The following is a 17,065-nucleotide window of genomic DNA, read 5'->3' on the forward strand; positions in this document are numbered from 1 at the left end:
CCCCAGCCCCTAAAAATAATTTAAAGAGAAAGGATTGCAGTTGTATTTGTTTGTTTATAGAGTACCCTATTACAATTGTGCACTTGTGAGCATGTCATGGAGTAGCAGTTGGCAAGTCTGTTCACATGCACCAAGAATGGTCAGTGGGCTGACCTCCAGCAGCTTTCCACAGCGCAGTGTGCACTTCATCTCCCTGCTTTCCACTTCTGCCCCAGTGTGTTTGATTAGCTTGCTTTTGGGCTTGCCTCTTGGTTAGCATGCCAGAGGAAGGAGCGTCACCAGGTAGGGAGTTTGGAGTACTTCTTTTGAATACCTGTTGACCTCTGAAATGGAATAAAGAAAGTAATAAATGGAATAAAGAAAGTAATTAACTCGGACAGCAGTATTATTAAAAATGTGAATTCCAACGTCCTGGCATAGAAGAAACAATAAATTTCAGCCATTGTTACTGTTGTTTTGATCATGATTATGATGTTACTACACTGTTACAGAATTTCCATATTTTCATTCTACAGTAGCAAGATCAATCTTTTCCATCTAATAGGTTGTGAAACTGCTGTATCTCAGAGGTTTAAGAGAACTGACATTTATTAAATACATGCCTTGTGCCTGACACTCTGTTCTTGAAAATAGTCACCGGGAGTAAGGTGGTGTGATCCGTTACTGCGGGAGCTTAACAGCTAGTAAATGACTTGAGTAGGAAATCAAGCCTGTGTCTGTCTTGCTGCCACCCAGACCTTTTGCACTGTATTGCACTGTCTCACCCACATTCGACCACAATGAGCAATATTTGTATGTAGTTACAGTGACCTTTATAATACATTCAGAGTTTAACATGTTCCTGTTAGTGGCTCTCATCCATCTAACACCATTTATTCTTTTCTTTTAGATACAATTGCAAATAAATTACATTTGCAAAAAATTAATGATTTTGTTTTATCACCTGGGCCTCAGCCATATAAGGTAATTGCTGTTTTTGTTGGTTAATGTGAAATATTAATTTAAGCCTTTTCCTAGTTATTTTGGTAACTGTGAAAACATATCCATCTTACTTTACATACTTCAGAACATTAAGTGATGATTTAATGATTTGCTTGTGTCTTAGGTTGCTGTCTATGTTCCAGGGAGTAAAGGTGCACCTTCATTTGTCAGATTGTATCAGTACCCCAACTTTGCTGGACCTCACGCTGCATTAGCCAATAAGAGTTTCTTTAAAGCTGATAAGGTGACAATGCTATGGAATAAAAAAGGTAAGGTAAACATTTTATTCCTCATTTTGTTTATCATGTGTTAATTGGATTTAGACATGTATTTCAAAAGGAGTATCGGTGATGATTTGTGGGTTTTTTTTTTTTTTTTTTTTTACTTTTCTTTTAGTTGTAGATGAACACAATACTTTTTTATGTGGTGCTGAGGTTTGAACCGAGGGCCTCACACGTGTGAGATGAGTGCTCTACCGCTGAGCCACAGCCCCAGCTGGTTATTTTTTAGTTGTAGATGGACACAACACCTTTATTTATTTTTATGTGGTACTGAGGATCGAACCCAGGGCCTTGCACGTGCTAGGCGAGTGCTCTACCGCTGAGCCACAACCCCTGCCCATGACCTGTGTTTAAATTTAATTAAAGTGTTTGCTGTTGCAGCTACTGCTGTGCTGGTGATAGCCAGTACAGACGTGGACAAGACAGGCGCTTCGTACTATGGAGAGCAGACACTGCACTACATTGCAACCAATGGAGAGAGCGCAGTAGTGCAGTTACGTGAGTATTCCTTTGTCTTTCTTTGATAAAACAACAGTATAAAAAAATAATATGCCACAAAGATGCTATAATCTAAATCTTGGTCAGATAATAGAACTCAAATTCTTTAATATAAGATATAGTTCCTCTTAATTAAGAAACTTAAAATTATTCTTAGACATACCCAATTTTGACAGAACCCAGTTAATTTATTTGCGTTATGCCAACATGCTGATAGTTAGGACTTCCTGAATGTGGCAATCCTGTTGTGTTAGTTCTTCTAGAACTTCTAGTCAAGTTCTTCTTGACTAATTATGGCAGCAAGTCCATTCTAGTGAGTTGAAAATTACTTTCAGAATTGTGAATAACATCCAGGAATATCACCACTGTATCTCTTGTTTTGATGAACTCAATTAATAATAGTTTTAACATTCTAGCAGGTCCCTGATTTTTTTCTATTTTGAATTGAACATGTGTAAGTAGAATAATCTTGCATGCAAAAAACTATATTCTCATTGAAGTCAGATACAAAACAAGAATGGCTAAAATACCTTGCAAATGTAAGTGATCAAAAGAAGTAGAATATGCAATTTGGAAAGGAGAAAACTGAATTATCTTTGCTGGTATGGATGAAGTATAAAAAAAACAGCCACTTGAATAATGGAAGAAAAGTTTCCAAATATAGCACAAAAATAAAATGTATATAGGACTGTGGAAGGAAAACTTTATAACTCTTCAGAAAGACAATTATGACCTTTAATAAAAAGCAATTTTTAAAAGATGTTATTTCTCCCTATTAGTCTAAAAATTAAATTTAAGTCATTGTTGCTTTTGTCTAATTGGATAAGCTGGTCCTAAGGTTGATAGTGAAACATGAATATGTTTTGAAAACGTTTGTAAAAGAAGAGCAATGATAATTACTTGTTTCTGACTTATAGACAGGCTAATAAATCCATTGAATAGAATTGTCCAGAAAGAAAACTGTATTTCTATAGGCATTAATATAAAATCAACATTTGAATCAATGGAGAAAATCATTGTTTTATTTGTGGTTTGGGGACAACCAGCTAGCCATTTGAAATAAAAAATTGATATCTCTACCTCTTCACCAAAATAAATTCCAGTTAGACCATAAAATTATATAAGACTGCAAAGGAACTAGAAGAAAATATGAAATAAATTTTTGTCTAATCATAGGGTAGAAAAAGATTTTCTAAGTAAGACAGAAGTCATATGTAAAAAAGTTGAATATGTTATAAATTATAGATTTTTACATTGAAAGAAGAAAGGAGTTAAACAAAGCAAGCAAAAAAAATGGGAAATATATTTTTTAGAGCAGACAAGGGATGAGTATGAGAAAAGGTGAATATTCTTAATATATCAGGTAAAAATCCAGTCTGTAACTGGGAAGAAGAACAGGCGTGGGACAGTAAGAATTGTCCACAGGAGCAAAAATTAAATTGCTTGTAAGTGTGTTAGAAGATGTTTAGTTTATAATTAAAAGAGTAGAAATAAACTTAAGATACCAATTTTTACTTAATAAACTGGCAAAGGTGAAAGCATGAACCTGCGTAGTACCAGAGCCAGGGGACCTGCGTGGTCACATGCTGTTGCTAGGCAATGCACGGGCACACCTCCTGGGAGGGCACTACGGTGGGCGAGGAAGGGCATGCCCTGGTAGCTCGCAGCTGTATGCCTGCAGATGCAGTGCACACACAGTGGGAAGGAGGCAACGGGCTGGTGATGGAACGCAGTGCGGCTGAGGAAGAACTGACCAGCTGCACGTGCCCATGTTGAAACCCCAAGGTGGAGACTAAATCAATAACAGGTCTGGAGCTGTGTCACTTATGTGTCTATTTAGGAGACAGATGCTTTATTTCAACAAAAATATTCTGAAAGAGTATGCAAGAAATATAACAGGGAGGGGATTGCCTTTTTTAGAGGGTCTTATTTTTGTGGCATGTATATCTTTATATAGTTTATATTTTTATTACCATTTTATATATTACTCCTTCAAAAATAAAGACAGACACTTGCCAGGCACGGGAGGCTGAGCAAGAGGAGCCTCGAATTGAGGAGTGTGAGATCAGCTGGGACATAGAGCAAGACCCCATTTCAGAAAAGTGTGTTTTTGTTTGTTTTGGCTTTATATTTAACATTTTTTTAAAAAAATATTTATTTATTTATTTTAGTTGTAGTTGGACACAATACCTTTATTTCACTTATTTATTTTTATGTGGTGCTGAGGATCGAACCCAGGGTCTCACACATGTGAGGCAAGTGCTCTACCGCTGAGCCACAACCCCAGCCCCAACATTTTTTTAATATTTATTTTTTAGTTGTAGTTGGACACAATAGCTTTATTCTATTTATTTATTTTTTTATGTGGTGCTGAGGATCAAACCCAGGGCCTTCCATGTTCTAGGCGAGCACTCTACCGCTGAGCCACCACCTCAGCCCTTGTTTTGTTTTTTATTAATAGTAATAGACTCATATTGGTTTCCATGAGCCCATATTGCCAAAATGTTTAAAATAAATTAGGATTCCATAAAAGTTCTTAAATAAACTTATGATTACATATTAATGCTCATAATGTATCATATAGGAATATTCTAACTTCAATATGCCTTGAAATTTTTAGAGGTTTTTTTTTTTTTTACTGTTTGATATGTTGTTATTTTACTGTTTGATACGTTTATGATTTCTGTGTATTTATAACTTGTGCTAATATAATATTCATATAATTCTTTATTTCTAATTTGGATTTTTTGTATTCTTTTTCTAGCAAAAAGTGGCCCCATCTATGATGTAGCGTGGAATTCCAGCTCCACCGAGTTCTGTGCCGTGTATGGCTTCATGCCTGCCAAGGCGACGGTCTTCAACCTGAAATGTGACCCTGTGTTCGACTTTGGCACTGGGCCTCGCAATGCAGCCTACTTCAGCCCTCATGGACACATATTAGTCCTGGCTGGGTTTGGAAATCTGAGGGGACAGATGGAAGTGTGGGATGTTAAGAACTACAAACTCATCTCTAAGCCGGTGGCTTCTGATTCTACATACTTTGCATGGTGCCCAGATGGTGAGCACATCTTAACAGCCACGTGTGCTCCCCGGTTACGTGTTAACAATGGGTACAAGGTCTGGCACTACACAGGCTCTGTCTTGCACAAGCACGATGTGCCATCGAACGCAGAGTTGTGGCAGGTCTCCTGGCAGCCATTTTTGGATGGAATATTTCCAGCAAAAAGAATAACTTACCAAGCAGTTCCAAGTGAAGTGCCCAATGATGAACCTAAAGTTGCCACAGCTTACAGACCTCCAGCTTTGAGAAATAAACCCATCACCAATTCCAAACTGGTAAGTAAAGTTTTACAACTTTGATAGGAAAAAAATTTTCACTGTGTAGACTTCTCTGGACCTATATCTTGTGTCCTGTGTGTCTCAGTACCTGGTAGGATCCAGACTAGGGCAGGGATTGTTGAGAACCTGGAGCTGAGGAAGGCCAGCCATGCACCCTGTTAAGCCGATGAGGAGATCACTCTTGAGGAGGCCAGGCCACGCCATTGGAGTGAGACAAGGCAGGCCCTGCAGCTGGGCTGCCACAGCTGCTGCTTCCCATGGGGATTCAAGTTGCCCAAATGTTTGAACTTCAAGAAAACATGGATCTGATTGCCTTGTGAAATTTCTGAATTTTAAAGACACTGTTGGTCAAAAACACATTTGTTATGTTTAGGCCATTAGTTACCCACCATTGCTGTAAAGTTATGACCATAGTGTTGGTCAGATTCTGATATTTTTTTAAAAAGTTAGCATTTCAGAGCTTAGGGAACACCCTGGGTTTCTAGGATGGTATTAAGAAATAAAGGTGCTCCAAGAATAAGCAACAGTATTGCTGGTGTTATTATGAAAGTCACTGTACAAGAACTGTGAACTGGTCTGTTCAGGTCAATTGGATGTACAGATAGCACTTGGGGAAATAGATGCCTTTGAAGATTAAATAAATATTCTTACATCTTCCTTATGCCAGTCTTCACTTCTACATAAACAAAAACAAAAGACCAGTGCTTCCTCCTTGACTGCACACAGTATCTGTAACTGCTTGAGTTCTACTGCAGTGTCCCATTCAAACATGGCTAGGTCTGGGGGAGGCCCAGTGGCAGAGCACTGCCCAGCGGGTGCAAGGCCCTAGGCGCCATCACCAGCCTGGGAAAATTGCTCACCTTTCCCATCTCTGGTTTTACAAGTCGAGGCCTGGCGGGCGGTCCCTGTGTGAGGAAGGTGTGAGGTGACTGGGTTCCTGCTGAAGGACAGATACCAAAAGCAGCTCCTGGTGGTATCCCCTCTTATGAGCCCTGTGTCTCTAGTTGTGCCAGAGAAAGAAAAACTCCTTGTTTGAATAAAACTCAAGTGAATTTTACCTGGTTTTAGAGAACCAAAAGATGTATATGAACAAGTAGAAAGATCCTCTTTTAGTCCATTATGACAGTGGGCGTGTGCCACCACTAATAAGAGTTTTTCAATGATCTTTGTCAGTGATTTTAAAGTAAAATGATAAAATAAGCTTATCCTATACTAACAAAAGTATATTATTTGTTGTTATTATATGTGTTTTTAGAAACATGGACTCCATTTCACAATTGTTTGTTTTATGTTTCCACAGCATGAAGAGGAACCACCTCAGAATATGAAACCACACACAGGAAATGAGAAGCCATTATCAAAAACAGCCCTTAAAAATCAAAGGAAGCATGAAGCTAAGAAAGCTGCCAAGCAGGTATTTGGGGTACTGATCTCTTCAAAATAGAACAAACAAACCAAAAAGAAAACCAATTAAATTTTAGCTTTGAACCTTTAAATGTAATGAACTTTGGTTTTGAAGATTTGAATGTTATGTTATAAAATGTAGCTGGAGTTAGACTTAAATAGCCAGAATTTCTTTTTTGTTTGCCTATGAATTTCTAAGTAATCCAGTCTATATGATGGGTGACTATTAGTTTTCTATCACTGTAACAGAATACCTGAGGTAGTCACCTTATAAAGACAGAAGGTTTATTTTGACTCACAACTTTAGAGTTTCAGTCCATGATCTATTGGCCCTATGGCTTTGGACCTGTGGTGGGTAGTACATCATGGTAGTAACCTGTGGTAGAGCAAAATTGCTCACCTCATCATGAGCAAGGGAATAGAGAGGAAGAGAAAGGGGCTGGTATCCTACTGTCTTCAAGAGCATGTCCCCAGTGGCCTGAGAATCTTCCTTTGACTCCACCATCTAAAGGCTATCTTTCCTCCCATTAGCACCACCCTGAGCATCAAGTCTTTAACATACTGGCTGGAGTGTCTGGTTAGTGAGGTCATAGTGACTGCATTTTTAGGTTCAGATAGAGTGGGTACTGTAAGAAAATACCTTAGACTGGGGTTTGTAAACAATAGAAATTCATTCCTCATATTTCTAGAGGCCTAAAAACAAGGTACCGGCAGACTCTGTGTCTGGGGTCTTGTTTCTCATTGACATGGTCTTCTGCGTGTCCTCCTGTGATGGAAGAGTCCAGGGAGCTCCTTGAGGCTTTTAAGAATCCTGATCCACTCCTGAAGGCAGAGTCTTCCTGGCTTACTCACTTCCCACAGCCCTGCCTGTCAGTCTCGCTCCCATCAAGCTCTACCAACATTCAGACCAGAACAGTGGCATGGATTTTTAGCAGCTAATTGCTGTATCATTCGTTCAGTCTTGCTGGTAACAGGCCTAGGTTGCTTAGGTTTTTTGATAGGAGTACTATTTTAAGAGAATTACATTATGTAACCATATTCTGCTAAAATCTGGGCTTTTAAAAAACACCATTGTTCTCTTTTGTAGTTAATATGTTTCATCTCCAGAAATATCTTAAAAGATCACCTTTAGGTTATTTTAAGTAAAAAAGAAAAATCCATTCTATGCATTAGATTTGTATAAAAGCAAATTTGTCCTCCTGGTAGGGATCTGTGCTGGGGCTGGTTGTTACCAGAAATCGGTGTCTTCACAAACACTGGTAGGTCAGATTACTCTTCCTGGAGATTGAGGGTCCCTCTGAAATCTACTTAACTTAGAATCCTATTTTCATAAGCAAATTTTCTTCATCTTATCAAAAGGTATTTTAATATGATCATTGTTGATGAAGATTCTTTTATGATAAAATATTAGTTGTTTATTTTGTATGCTTTTCTGATATATGAGCACATAAAATTTGGGGGAGATTACAGAATCAGTATGTCTTATTTAGAAAAAAATAATTTTAAAATAGTTAAATTTTCTTAAAGGTAGTCTTTGTGTCTCTTTAAAAAAGAAAAAATAGTGCCATTAATTTAAAGCATAGTAGTTACAGAAGTCCCCCAGTGCATCCATGAAGCCATACAGACACCTACAGTTGTTGGTGCCACTGATCCTGTCTACAGAGGTGCTCTTTGCTGTTCCGGTGGGCAGAGAGTTTTCACCTTGCAGGTACTCTGTGAGTGCGTTTTAAGATGACTGGCCAGAGTCAGTAAAAGTTACGGCTGTGTGATTAAGTGGAGCTAAATGGCCCAAGACAGGATCGTACCCTGCCTAGATCTTCCAATCCTGACTGAATTAAATAACCAAAAATAGCATAGTCAGGTTATGATTTTCTCAGCTTATCAACTTTACCATAAAGAGTTGAGACTTAAGAAATAAATCTTTTCATGTACACATGACCAGAATTTAAGTATAATAAAGCAGACATTTTCACTTACTTTTGGTTAGTTTGTGGTAGAAAATTAAATTTCATGTTTTACCTAATTTTAACATTTTTTCACATTTATAACTAATCTTTCTTCCTAGAAAAGAGATACATTCTCAGCTCATTACGAATAACTAAAGTTTTAAATTTTTATCTGATATCAGAATTGATTTCTTTTTTTAAAATTTCTTTTGGGTACTGGGGATTGAACCCAGGGGTTCTTTATCACTGAGCTCCATCCCCGACCCTTTTTTCATTTTATATTTTGAGACAAGGTCTTGCCAAGTGACTGAGGCTGGTCTTGAACTTGCGATCCTCATGTCTTAGCCTCCTGAGTTGTTTGGATTACGAGTGTGCACCACTATACCTGACCAGAAATGAATGTTGATGGACAAAATATCCATCCTCTTCTTTAAGCCACTTCTATCATCTATTTTTATATTACGAAAAAATGAAAAATGCCAGACTTTACATTATCAAAATTCATAGGCTCCTTAAGAATAGAAACTAACACTGAGCCCAAGGGACACACCTGTAATCCCAGCTACTTGGGAGGATAAGGCAAGAGGATAGCAAGTTTGAGACTAGCCTGGACAACTTAGGGAGGCCCTATCTTAAAATTAAAGTCAGGGGCGGGGGTGCACTAAGGCTGTAGCTCAGTGATAGAGTGCTTACCTAGCATGTTCTAGGCCCTGGGTCTGATTCCCAGTACTGGGGGTGGGGAGGGGAACTAAATATTTTCTTTCTGAATACATGCTTAATAGTGTGTTTTCACATAATAGGAAAGGAATTAATATTTCTTGCCATGTACAAAAGTGACACCAATATGCCTTTAAAAAAAATGACTACAATCTTATCCTCTTTACAAAATCTTAGGCAGGCTCTTTTAGAGTTGGAGAACTAGAGTAACACCCTATCTGTGTTATTCCTGGGATGCAGTGGGAGTTAAGAATTTCCCATCCAGAAGGTTTCCAAGGCTTGGGGCACTCAGTGTTCTGTTGACCTTCAGAAGGAAGAGCAACCCAACCTTTGCCTGGAAAGACTTGAATAGCTTTTTTCCTCCTCTTGTCAAAGCACGTATCTTATAATTACAAAGGAGAGTTGTGGTTTTGCTCTTTTCATTTATTTTGCGTATGCATTCAGGCCAGTGCTGTGCTGGGGAGCCAGCTGTCCTGGGGAGTACCTGCCAAGGTGGGGAGCCTGGGATAGGTGCAGCTAACCCAGACCTGCGGTGTGGGAACTTCCCAGGAGGCCTAGAGGCTGGGTAGGCCAGCAGGTAACTTGTGGGGAAGTATTCTAAACATGAGACAGTGTATATAGAGGCAAGGAGGCAAGAGTGTACGGCACCTTGGGGATGTGAAAGTGGCTCACAGGTGGTCCTTCAGCAAGGAGGGTGGAGGCTAGAGGGAGTCAGAGGTCTGGTCGTACTGAGAGCATGCAGGGGAAAAGGGCAGCCTTCCCTGGTACCTGGCTGTAGAGTTGAGCTAGTCTGGAGGTGAGCAGTGAGCTGCTCTCTTTCTAGCACCCTCTGTTACACGGACTGCCCCTACACACTCTGTGCATTGGGAGGGCATCACAGATCGAGAGGTGACATACCTGCATGCTGGCAGGGTATCACAGAGCGAGACGTGACATATCTTCATCAGCAAAGCCCTCTGCAGTCCCAAACCATCCACAACACGGTGGCACATCCCAGAGTACTGGTCAAGGAACCTCTTGGTGCACCCCTATGTGGTCATTATGGGAACACGAAAGAGCCTCCGATGTGGTCATTATGGGAACACGTAAGTGCCTCACGAGGCCTTTAATCCAGGTTCTTCAAATAATAAAGTGTAGGTGAAATTGACATTTGGCTTTCATGTTACATGTCAAGATTGTGGATTGAAATGCTTTAATGTCTTCATTTTTAAAATTGAATTCTTAAAAATATTTCCTGTAGGAAGCAAAAAATGACCAGAGTCCAGATGTGGCACAAACTCCTGCTCCGCAGAGCACATCTCGGAACACCGTCTCCCAGGCAACTTCTGGTGACCCTGAAGTAGACAAAAAAATCAGGAACCTAAAGAAGGTAAGAGACTTTTAAATGAAAAGCAGATGTGTGTGTTGAAAAGAATATACTCGAGAATCACATCCAGAAAAATAGCAGTGCTTAGCTGCCCAACAACAGGGAGCCAAGATGCTTGCTTTGTTGTTTTCTCACTATGAATTACTGTAATTAGGATAGCACTCATTTTAGTTTTCATCACAAATGCTTAAGGGCTACTTTCATTAATTTTTTTGAGTAATAAGAAATAATGTGCATTTGTACAGAAAATGCTGATACTTTACTCACTATTTCTTTAGATACCGGTGATATTTTGTCCCAGTTTTAAGTTGAAGAAGTTTATTAATTTATGAAATTTCCCCTGTGGGGTAGGAGGTCTCTGAACCTTGTCTAGCTGTATGTGAGCTGCTCTTATGGCCTCAATTGTAGTCCAACATGGTGGGACGTGTCTGCAGTCCCAGGGATTCAGGGGCTGAGGCAGGAGGATCGAGAGGCCAAGACCAGCCTGGAAAACTTGGCAAGACTCTCCTTCAAAATAAAAAATATAAACCAGGTGGGGATGTATCCCAGACTCCATTCCCCAGTACCTGCTGCCAGCACTCATAAGGCCTGTCGTCATCCAGGTACAATGGATGTCAAAACAAATGGCAAAATAAGTGATGTATTTAGTGATAACTTAATTAAAAGCTTGAAAAAATATTTTGCCAAATCTCATGTTTTAACTTGTACAGTTTTATTTTTGTATTTTGGTGGTGCTGGGGATGAAACCTAGGGCCTCATGTGTGCCAGGCAAGTCCTGTGCCCTCAAGCTATATTCCTAGCCCTAATATACGTGGTCTTATATTTAACTTTTAAAAAAAATTAGTTTACCCCAGTATTTTCACAGGCCATTCTTGATAGAAATGTCAGAAAATTCTCCTTATTCAAGTTTTATATTCATATGATTGAGTTGTTAATAAGAAAATTTGCATGAGGACATGACTTTTCTTCCTCTTGACCCCTGTTTGATATTTATAGAAACTGAAAGCTATTGAACAACTGAAAGAACAAGCAGCAGCTGGAAAGCAGCTAGAAAAAAATCAGGTATTTTTTTCATTTTTCCTTTGGTCTCTTAGTCATTACCTTCATTCCATGTTTATTACAAGCAATTATTTCATCAGGAAAATGAGCATGTGGATTTAACTTGTTTTGGAAACTGCATGCCAGATTCTTTTTTTTTTTTTAATATTTATTTTTTAGTTTTTGGGTGGACTCAACATCTTTATTTTACTTTTATGTGGTGCTGAGGATCGAGTCCAGCGCCCTGCGCATGCCAGGCGAGCGTGTTACCGCTTGAGCCACATCCCCAGCCCCTGCATGCCAGATTCTTTTACTGGTCACCTTGGACCAGTGTCAGACTGCGAAGAGTGGATGTAGATCATGGCAAGTGAGCCGCTATTCCTGGGGGCACTGGTGCTGGAACTGCTCTTTAGAAGAGAAGAGGCAAATGTGGGGTCTCTCCCTTCCTGTGGCTCTTGCTGCTGTGCTGCCTGCCCACTCTCCTCAGCACTCTTGAGCCCAAATGAGGAATGGGAATTTCACTGGACTGAAGGGACATAGTGAGATAGCTTCTGTCTTTTGCCCTTTTGATTCACCATAGATATCAAATTAGAATTTGGTTCTTATACATGTTTTTTTATCTGTTTATCAGTAGATCTGATAAAGTATAAGCAATCCTCCTTCTCTAAGTGGTTTCTCTAATCTCCTCTAAGTTTGTTCAGTTATACAGGCAATAATTATTTTATTTCCTATTTAATAATTTTACTGTTTCAAACTTTTCTAGTTGGAGAAAATTCAAAAAGAGAAAGCCCTTCTCCAGGAGCTGGAAGATTTGGAATTGGGTATTTAAAGATTCACAGAAAGCAAGGTGGTTACCATAAACCAGTACAAGCACATCTTCTGTGAAACCTGTTTGTGTTCATGGAATATCCATGTGCCAATATTTAATGTTGGTCTATAATTTTAAGGAGTTGTACAAGATTCCGAATATGTATGAAATTATTTAATGTCTATTAAATTGACTTCTATATCCTGCATCCTGTATCATGTCAATATGTGATGGAAAAAAGATACATGAGATTTTTAGCTAAGTTGACAGATTGAGAGACTTTTTTAAGTAGGGTACAGTATTTGCTATATAAATGAATAAAGACATTTTAAATTTAACTGTTTTTGCCTTTAAATTCGTCAAGTTTTTTATCGGGCTAGTTTGTAGCTCAGTGGTAGAGCAAAAGCACTTGCCTAACATGTTTGAGGCCATGGTTTCAACCTCCAACACTGCAAAAACAACAGCCATCCTGTAGTAGTTACAGCTTGGCATGGTGGCACATTCCTGTAATCCCAGCAACTCTGGAAGCTGAGGCTGGAGGAAAGCAGGTTTGAGGCTGGCCTTAGCAACTTAGTGAGGCCTCTAAGTAACTTAACAAGACCCTATCTCAAAATAAAATACAACAGACTGGGGATATCACTCAGTAGTGGAGTCCCTCTGGATTCAATCCTGAGTAAAACGTTCTTTATAAATTTAAAAAGTATGTGTTAAATTATTTAATTCTCATAACAAGTCTGTGAGATAGATGCCAGTGTCACAAAGTTGGATATGAGATCCTAATGCAGGCAGTGTGAACCCAGTGTGCTGTGGGTCACTGCAATGCACTGCTTAGACACCATGCCCTTGTACACTCATTTGGTGTTACTGAAGGGCATGGTTCATTTCTTTCTTTTTGCAGTGCTGGGGATTAAACCTAAGGGCCTTTACTACTGAGATACATCCTCAGCCCTTTTTATTTTGAGGCAAGAAATTATGTAGTTGATGAGGCTGGCCTCATGTTTGCAGTCCTTCTGCCTCAACCTCCTGAATCACTGCACTTACAAAGCATCAACCACTCTGCTGGGTTGTTTGTCCTTTTCCTTTGGCGTTTCTCTATTCGATTGCTTGTCCTTCTTCTCATTAGTTGGTGTGTCCTCTGTAGGAAGAGCTTATATGGAATATTTAATGGTTTAAGCAGCACACAAAGGCATAAATGAAAAGTGTCTCCTGTATTCTAGAGCAGCAGTGACCAATTTTGATGTTTCTAAAGATGGGTGGCATACCTATATTCAAGTAATTGTATATCCACAATTCTGTGTACTCTTTTTTTCCCCTTAAAGTATTATAGAGTTCATTCTGTATCAATACCTCTCCGTTTTATATATATGCAATCCATAATAATGTCAATGTATCATTTCACCTGGTGCATAGGATTGCACGTTTAATTTTTAAAACTAGGTTGAACATATATACACATACTTAAACAAAGTATAGGTGCTTATCTGTGTTCTGGAATTGGGTATATCCCAGGTTTTGAAAAAGTAATGTAGTCTATAATCCCAGTGACTTGGGAGACTGAGGCAGGAAGATCACAAGTTTGAGATCAGCCTCAGCAACTTAGCGAAGGCTTAGTGAAAACAACCTGTCTCAAAATAAAAAAGGCTGGGGATGTGTCTCTGGGTTCAATCCCCAGTACCAAAAATATATATATTAAAAACATTTATTCAAGTAAGATTTCAAACAATTCTTGGGCTCATCCACCTGTTTAGTTGCATTAGTATCCAAATCTGGGCAAACTGGCAAGAGTTTATAAGTAGTGGGGCTGGGGATTTAGCTCAGTGGTAGAGCTCTTGCTACCATGCATGAGCTTTTGGGTTAGTCCCTAGCAACACACACACACACAAAAAAGAATTTATAAGTAGGAATGACTGTGACAAGCCTTGCTGTTCCAGTCTTACCAAAGGTATTTGTTTTGTTCTGCAAGGAGGGGGAAAGAGGAGAATAAGCCCACATGATGTGCCTGCTTTTTTAGGTCATACTCGGCGGCAAACCATCAGGTCATGCCAGATTTGGAAATAATAGCCTTCATGTTTTTTTCTTCAAATTATATGGATCAGTTTGACAAGAGTTTATTTGGTACAGTATAAGTTACAAAGGAATGCAGTGTATCATTTAGAAATATGTATCATTTAGAAATATCAGATTATTTGTAGATATATTTATTTGTAGATTTATAAATTAGTTCATGACATGAAATAGAAGACAAGATTCAAGACTTGGAACAAAATGATGTGGCCAGGGAACATCATAAAGGCAAGCATTCAAGTGTATGGTGATGTGAAAATGTAGGAGATACCCATGCTCTCTGTTTCCTGTTCTCCTCTCCTGGGCATGTGGAGAACCACAGTTCCCCACAGTTAGGCACAGGTAAGTACGAAGTAAGTACATGGAATGGTAGGCAGAAGTATGGTGTCTTGTTTCTAAGCAAAAGCATTTGTGAGCCGTGGCTCTTCATGCCTTCTCTCCAGCTGTGTTGGTCCCTGAGGCCTGGGGTTGAAAAGACAGTGTCATAAATAGTGGTCTTGAGTGACTCTAGTAAGCAGTCTCCTTGAGACTCATGTTGGACTTGTCGTGTGAATGAGAAATATATTTTTTATTTTTAGGCCAGTAAGATTAGGCCCAGTGGTTCCCAAATTTTGCTGCACATTACAGTTACTCAGGAGCTTTCACAATTTCGAATGCCTGAATCCCCCTTACCAACTAAATAAGAATATATTGTGTTAGAGATAGAGATCCATATTTTTCTAAGGTTCCCCAGTGGATTCCAGTGTGCTAGCAAAGTTTGAGAACCCTGGATGGAGCCTATGATATTCAGACGCCCACGGTGTGGGTCATCCTGAAGACAGGGAAGAGTCAAGTGAAGTTGTTTCTGTTGGGTATGTTCATCCCTAGAAAGTGTCAAATATACATGTATTACAGCCTGCCTTAGGGATATAATATTCACTGTACAGGTGGTCCCTGGGCTCAACTTATTTTCAACTTCATGATGGGTTTTATTGGGATATAAACATATTTTGAACTTATTTTCCATTTAAAATATTTATCAGGATGTGGCCCAATCTTAAGTCAAGGTACATATGTATCACTGTTTCTTATGAGGTTTATTCTTGGTTTACATCAGAAAACATCAATCCTGTGGTGCATCTAGGACTACATGTTTTCTACTTTTGACTAACCTAATTAGTTCCCTCTTTTGTCAGGTATAAGCATCCTCCCATCATTTGTGTAGAATGTGATGGACATTCGATCGGAGTAATTGATGAGTGCACGACTGCGGAATGGACCCAGGACTGGGCTGGTTGCCAGAGAGTAGCGCCATTTGTAGTTCAACATGTTGATTTGTCCGTAGGACACTTGAATATTAAGTTGGCATAAGAAAGACATTGGGATGTGTTATGGATGCAATGTATCCTCCCCAAATTCCTATGTTAAAGCCCAACCCCCAATCTGATGATATTTGGATTTGGGGCCTATTAGATATGCTTTGTTCCCCAAAAGCTTGTTGTGAGACAATGCAAAAGAGTATAGAGATTAAGTGTTTGGGTTATATGAGTCTTAACCTCCCCAACACACTATCTGTGGACAGGGATAACTGAGTGGTAACTATAGGCAGGGAGGGTAGGCTGATGGAGGTGGGTCCTTGAAGTGTGCTTTGGGGCTTATATTTTGCCCTAGTGAGTGGGGTTCCCTGCTTCCTGTCATGTCCTGAGTTGCTTTCGTCGTCCACACCTTTCCAACCTGATGTGAGAAACTGAGATATGACATGTATCTGTTATGGGTGCCCTATGTAGAAAAAAAATGCTTTTTGTTTAAGGTTTACCATGTTGTCATGATTGGCACCTAGAAAGAATCTACTATTCAGACCCTCCCCACATAAACAGGGGTGGAGATTTTGCAGTCCTGCTGTTTTCCCTCTGTATGTCACCACAGTTTGGATTCTGCCAGTCTAAACACACTCAGTAGGATGCTCATTGTTCCGTGGTATCAAGCTCAAGCTCATGATAAAATGGAGTACTATGCAGCCTTTGCAACACAATGCTGGAAGACAGGGCTTGGCAAACTACAGCCCTTAAGCTAAATCCTGCCCAACCCAGAGTAGATTTCTATTTCAGATGGTTGAGAAATCAGAATCACTTAGTGAGATTCAGATTTCAGTCTCTGCCGTGACATTGGGGCCAACACAGCCATGCGCACCCCTTAACACACTGTCCACACTGCTCCTGCCACTGCTGCAGAGTTGCATGGTTGCAACAAATTGTGTTCTTGCAAAACCTGACACAGTGACTCTCTGTACCTTTACAGAAAAATTTACTCACCTTGTTGTAGAATACAAAATAACACGAAAATAATCATCCTTATGCAGGTGTTGCACCCCTTGTGATCTCTACCAGGTAAACCAGAAGTGAGATTGCTGGGTCATGTCACCTTTGTGTTTATTCTCGGTCTGTTTCCATCTTTGGTACTGCCACCACTCTGAGGCCATTGTCTTTATTTAATGGAGGCATGATTAAGTTACTTAATGTCACTTACTAATGTTAGAGTCTGGGTCTCACTGAATTGCTTAGTGCCTTGCTGTTGCTGAGGCTGGCTTTGAACTTTTTTAAATGTCTTTAGTTGGGGCTGGGGTTGTGGCTCAGCGGTAGAGCGT

The 17,065-nt window shown here is 39.5% G+C and overlaps 1 protein-coding gene across 6 annotated transcripts in view; it reads left to right on the plus strand.

Annotated features, from left to right (window-relative positions):
• Positions 1-17,065, plus strand: part of Eif2a (eukaryotic translation initiation factor 2A) — a 36,105-nt gene extending 19,040 nt beyond the window's left edge. For 4 of the 6 annotated variants that reach the window (XM_015486902.1, XM_048793961.1, XM_048793962.1 and 1 more), the window contains 8 exons: positions 890-963; positions 1,106-1,250; positions 1,644-1,760; positions 4,525-5,096; positions 6,400-6,513; positions 10,407-10,535; positions 11,529-11,594; positions 12,334-12,716. In XM_015486902.1, coding sequence (XP_015342388.1) covers positions 890-963; positions 1,106-1,250; positions 1,644-1,760; positions 4,525-5,096; positions 6,400-6,513; positions 10,407-10,535; positions 11,529-11,594; positions 12,334-12,399 — 1,283 coding nt within the window. In that variant the 3' untranslated portion in view covers positions 12,400-12,716. Of the gene's footprint in view, positions 1-889; positions 964-1,105; positions 1,251-1,643; positions 1,761-4,524; positions 5,097-6,399; positions 6,514-7,192; positions 8,589-10,406; positions 10,536-11,528; positions 11,595-12,333; positions 12,717-17,054 lie in introns of those variants that run through there. The other 2 variants (XM_048793963.1, XM_048793960.1) reach the window with 2 other exon arrangements.

The sequence above is a fragment of the Marmota marmota genome, unplaced genomic scaffold, assembly GCF_001458135.2.
Source record: "Marmota marmota marmota unplaced genomic scaffold, marMar, whole genome shotgun sequence".
Classification (NCBI taxonomy): Eukaryota; Metazoa; Chordata; class Mammalia; order Rodentia; family Sciuridae; genus Marmota; species Marmota marmota.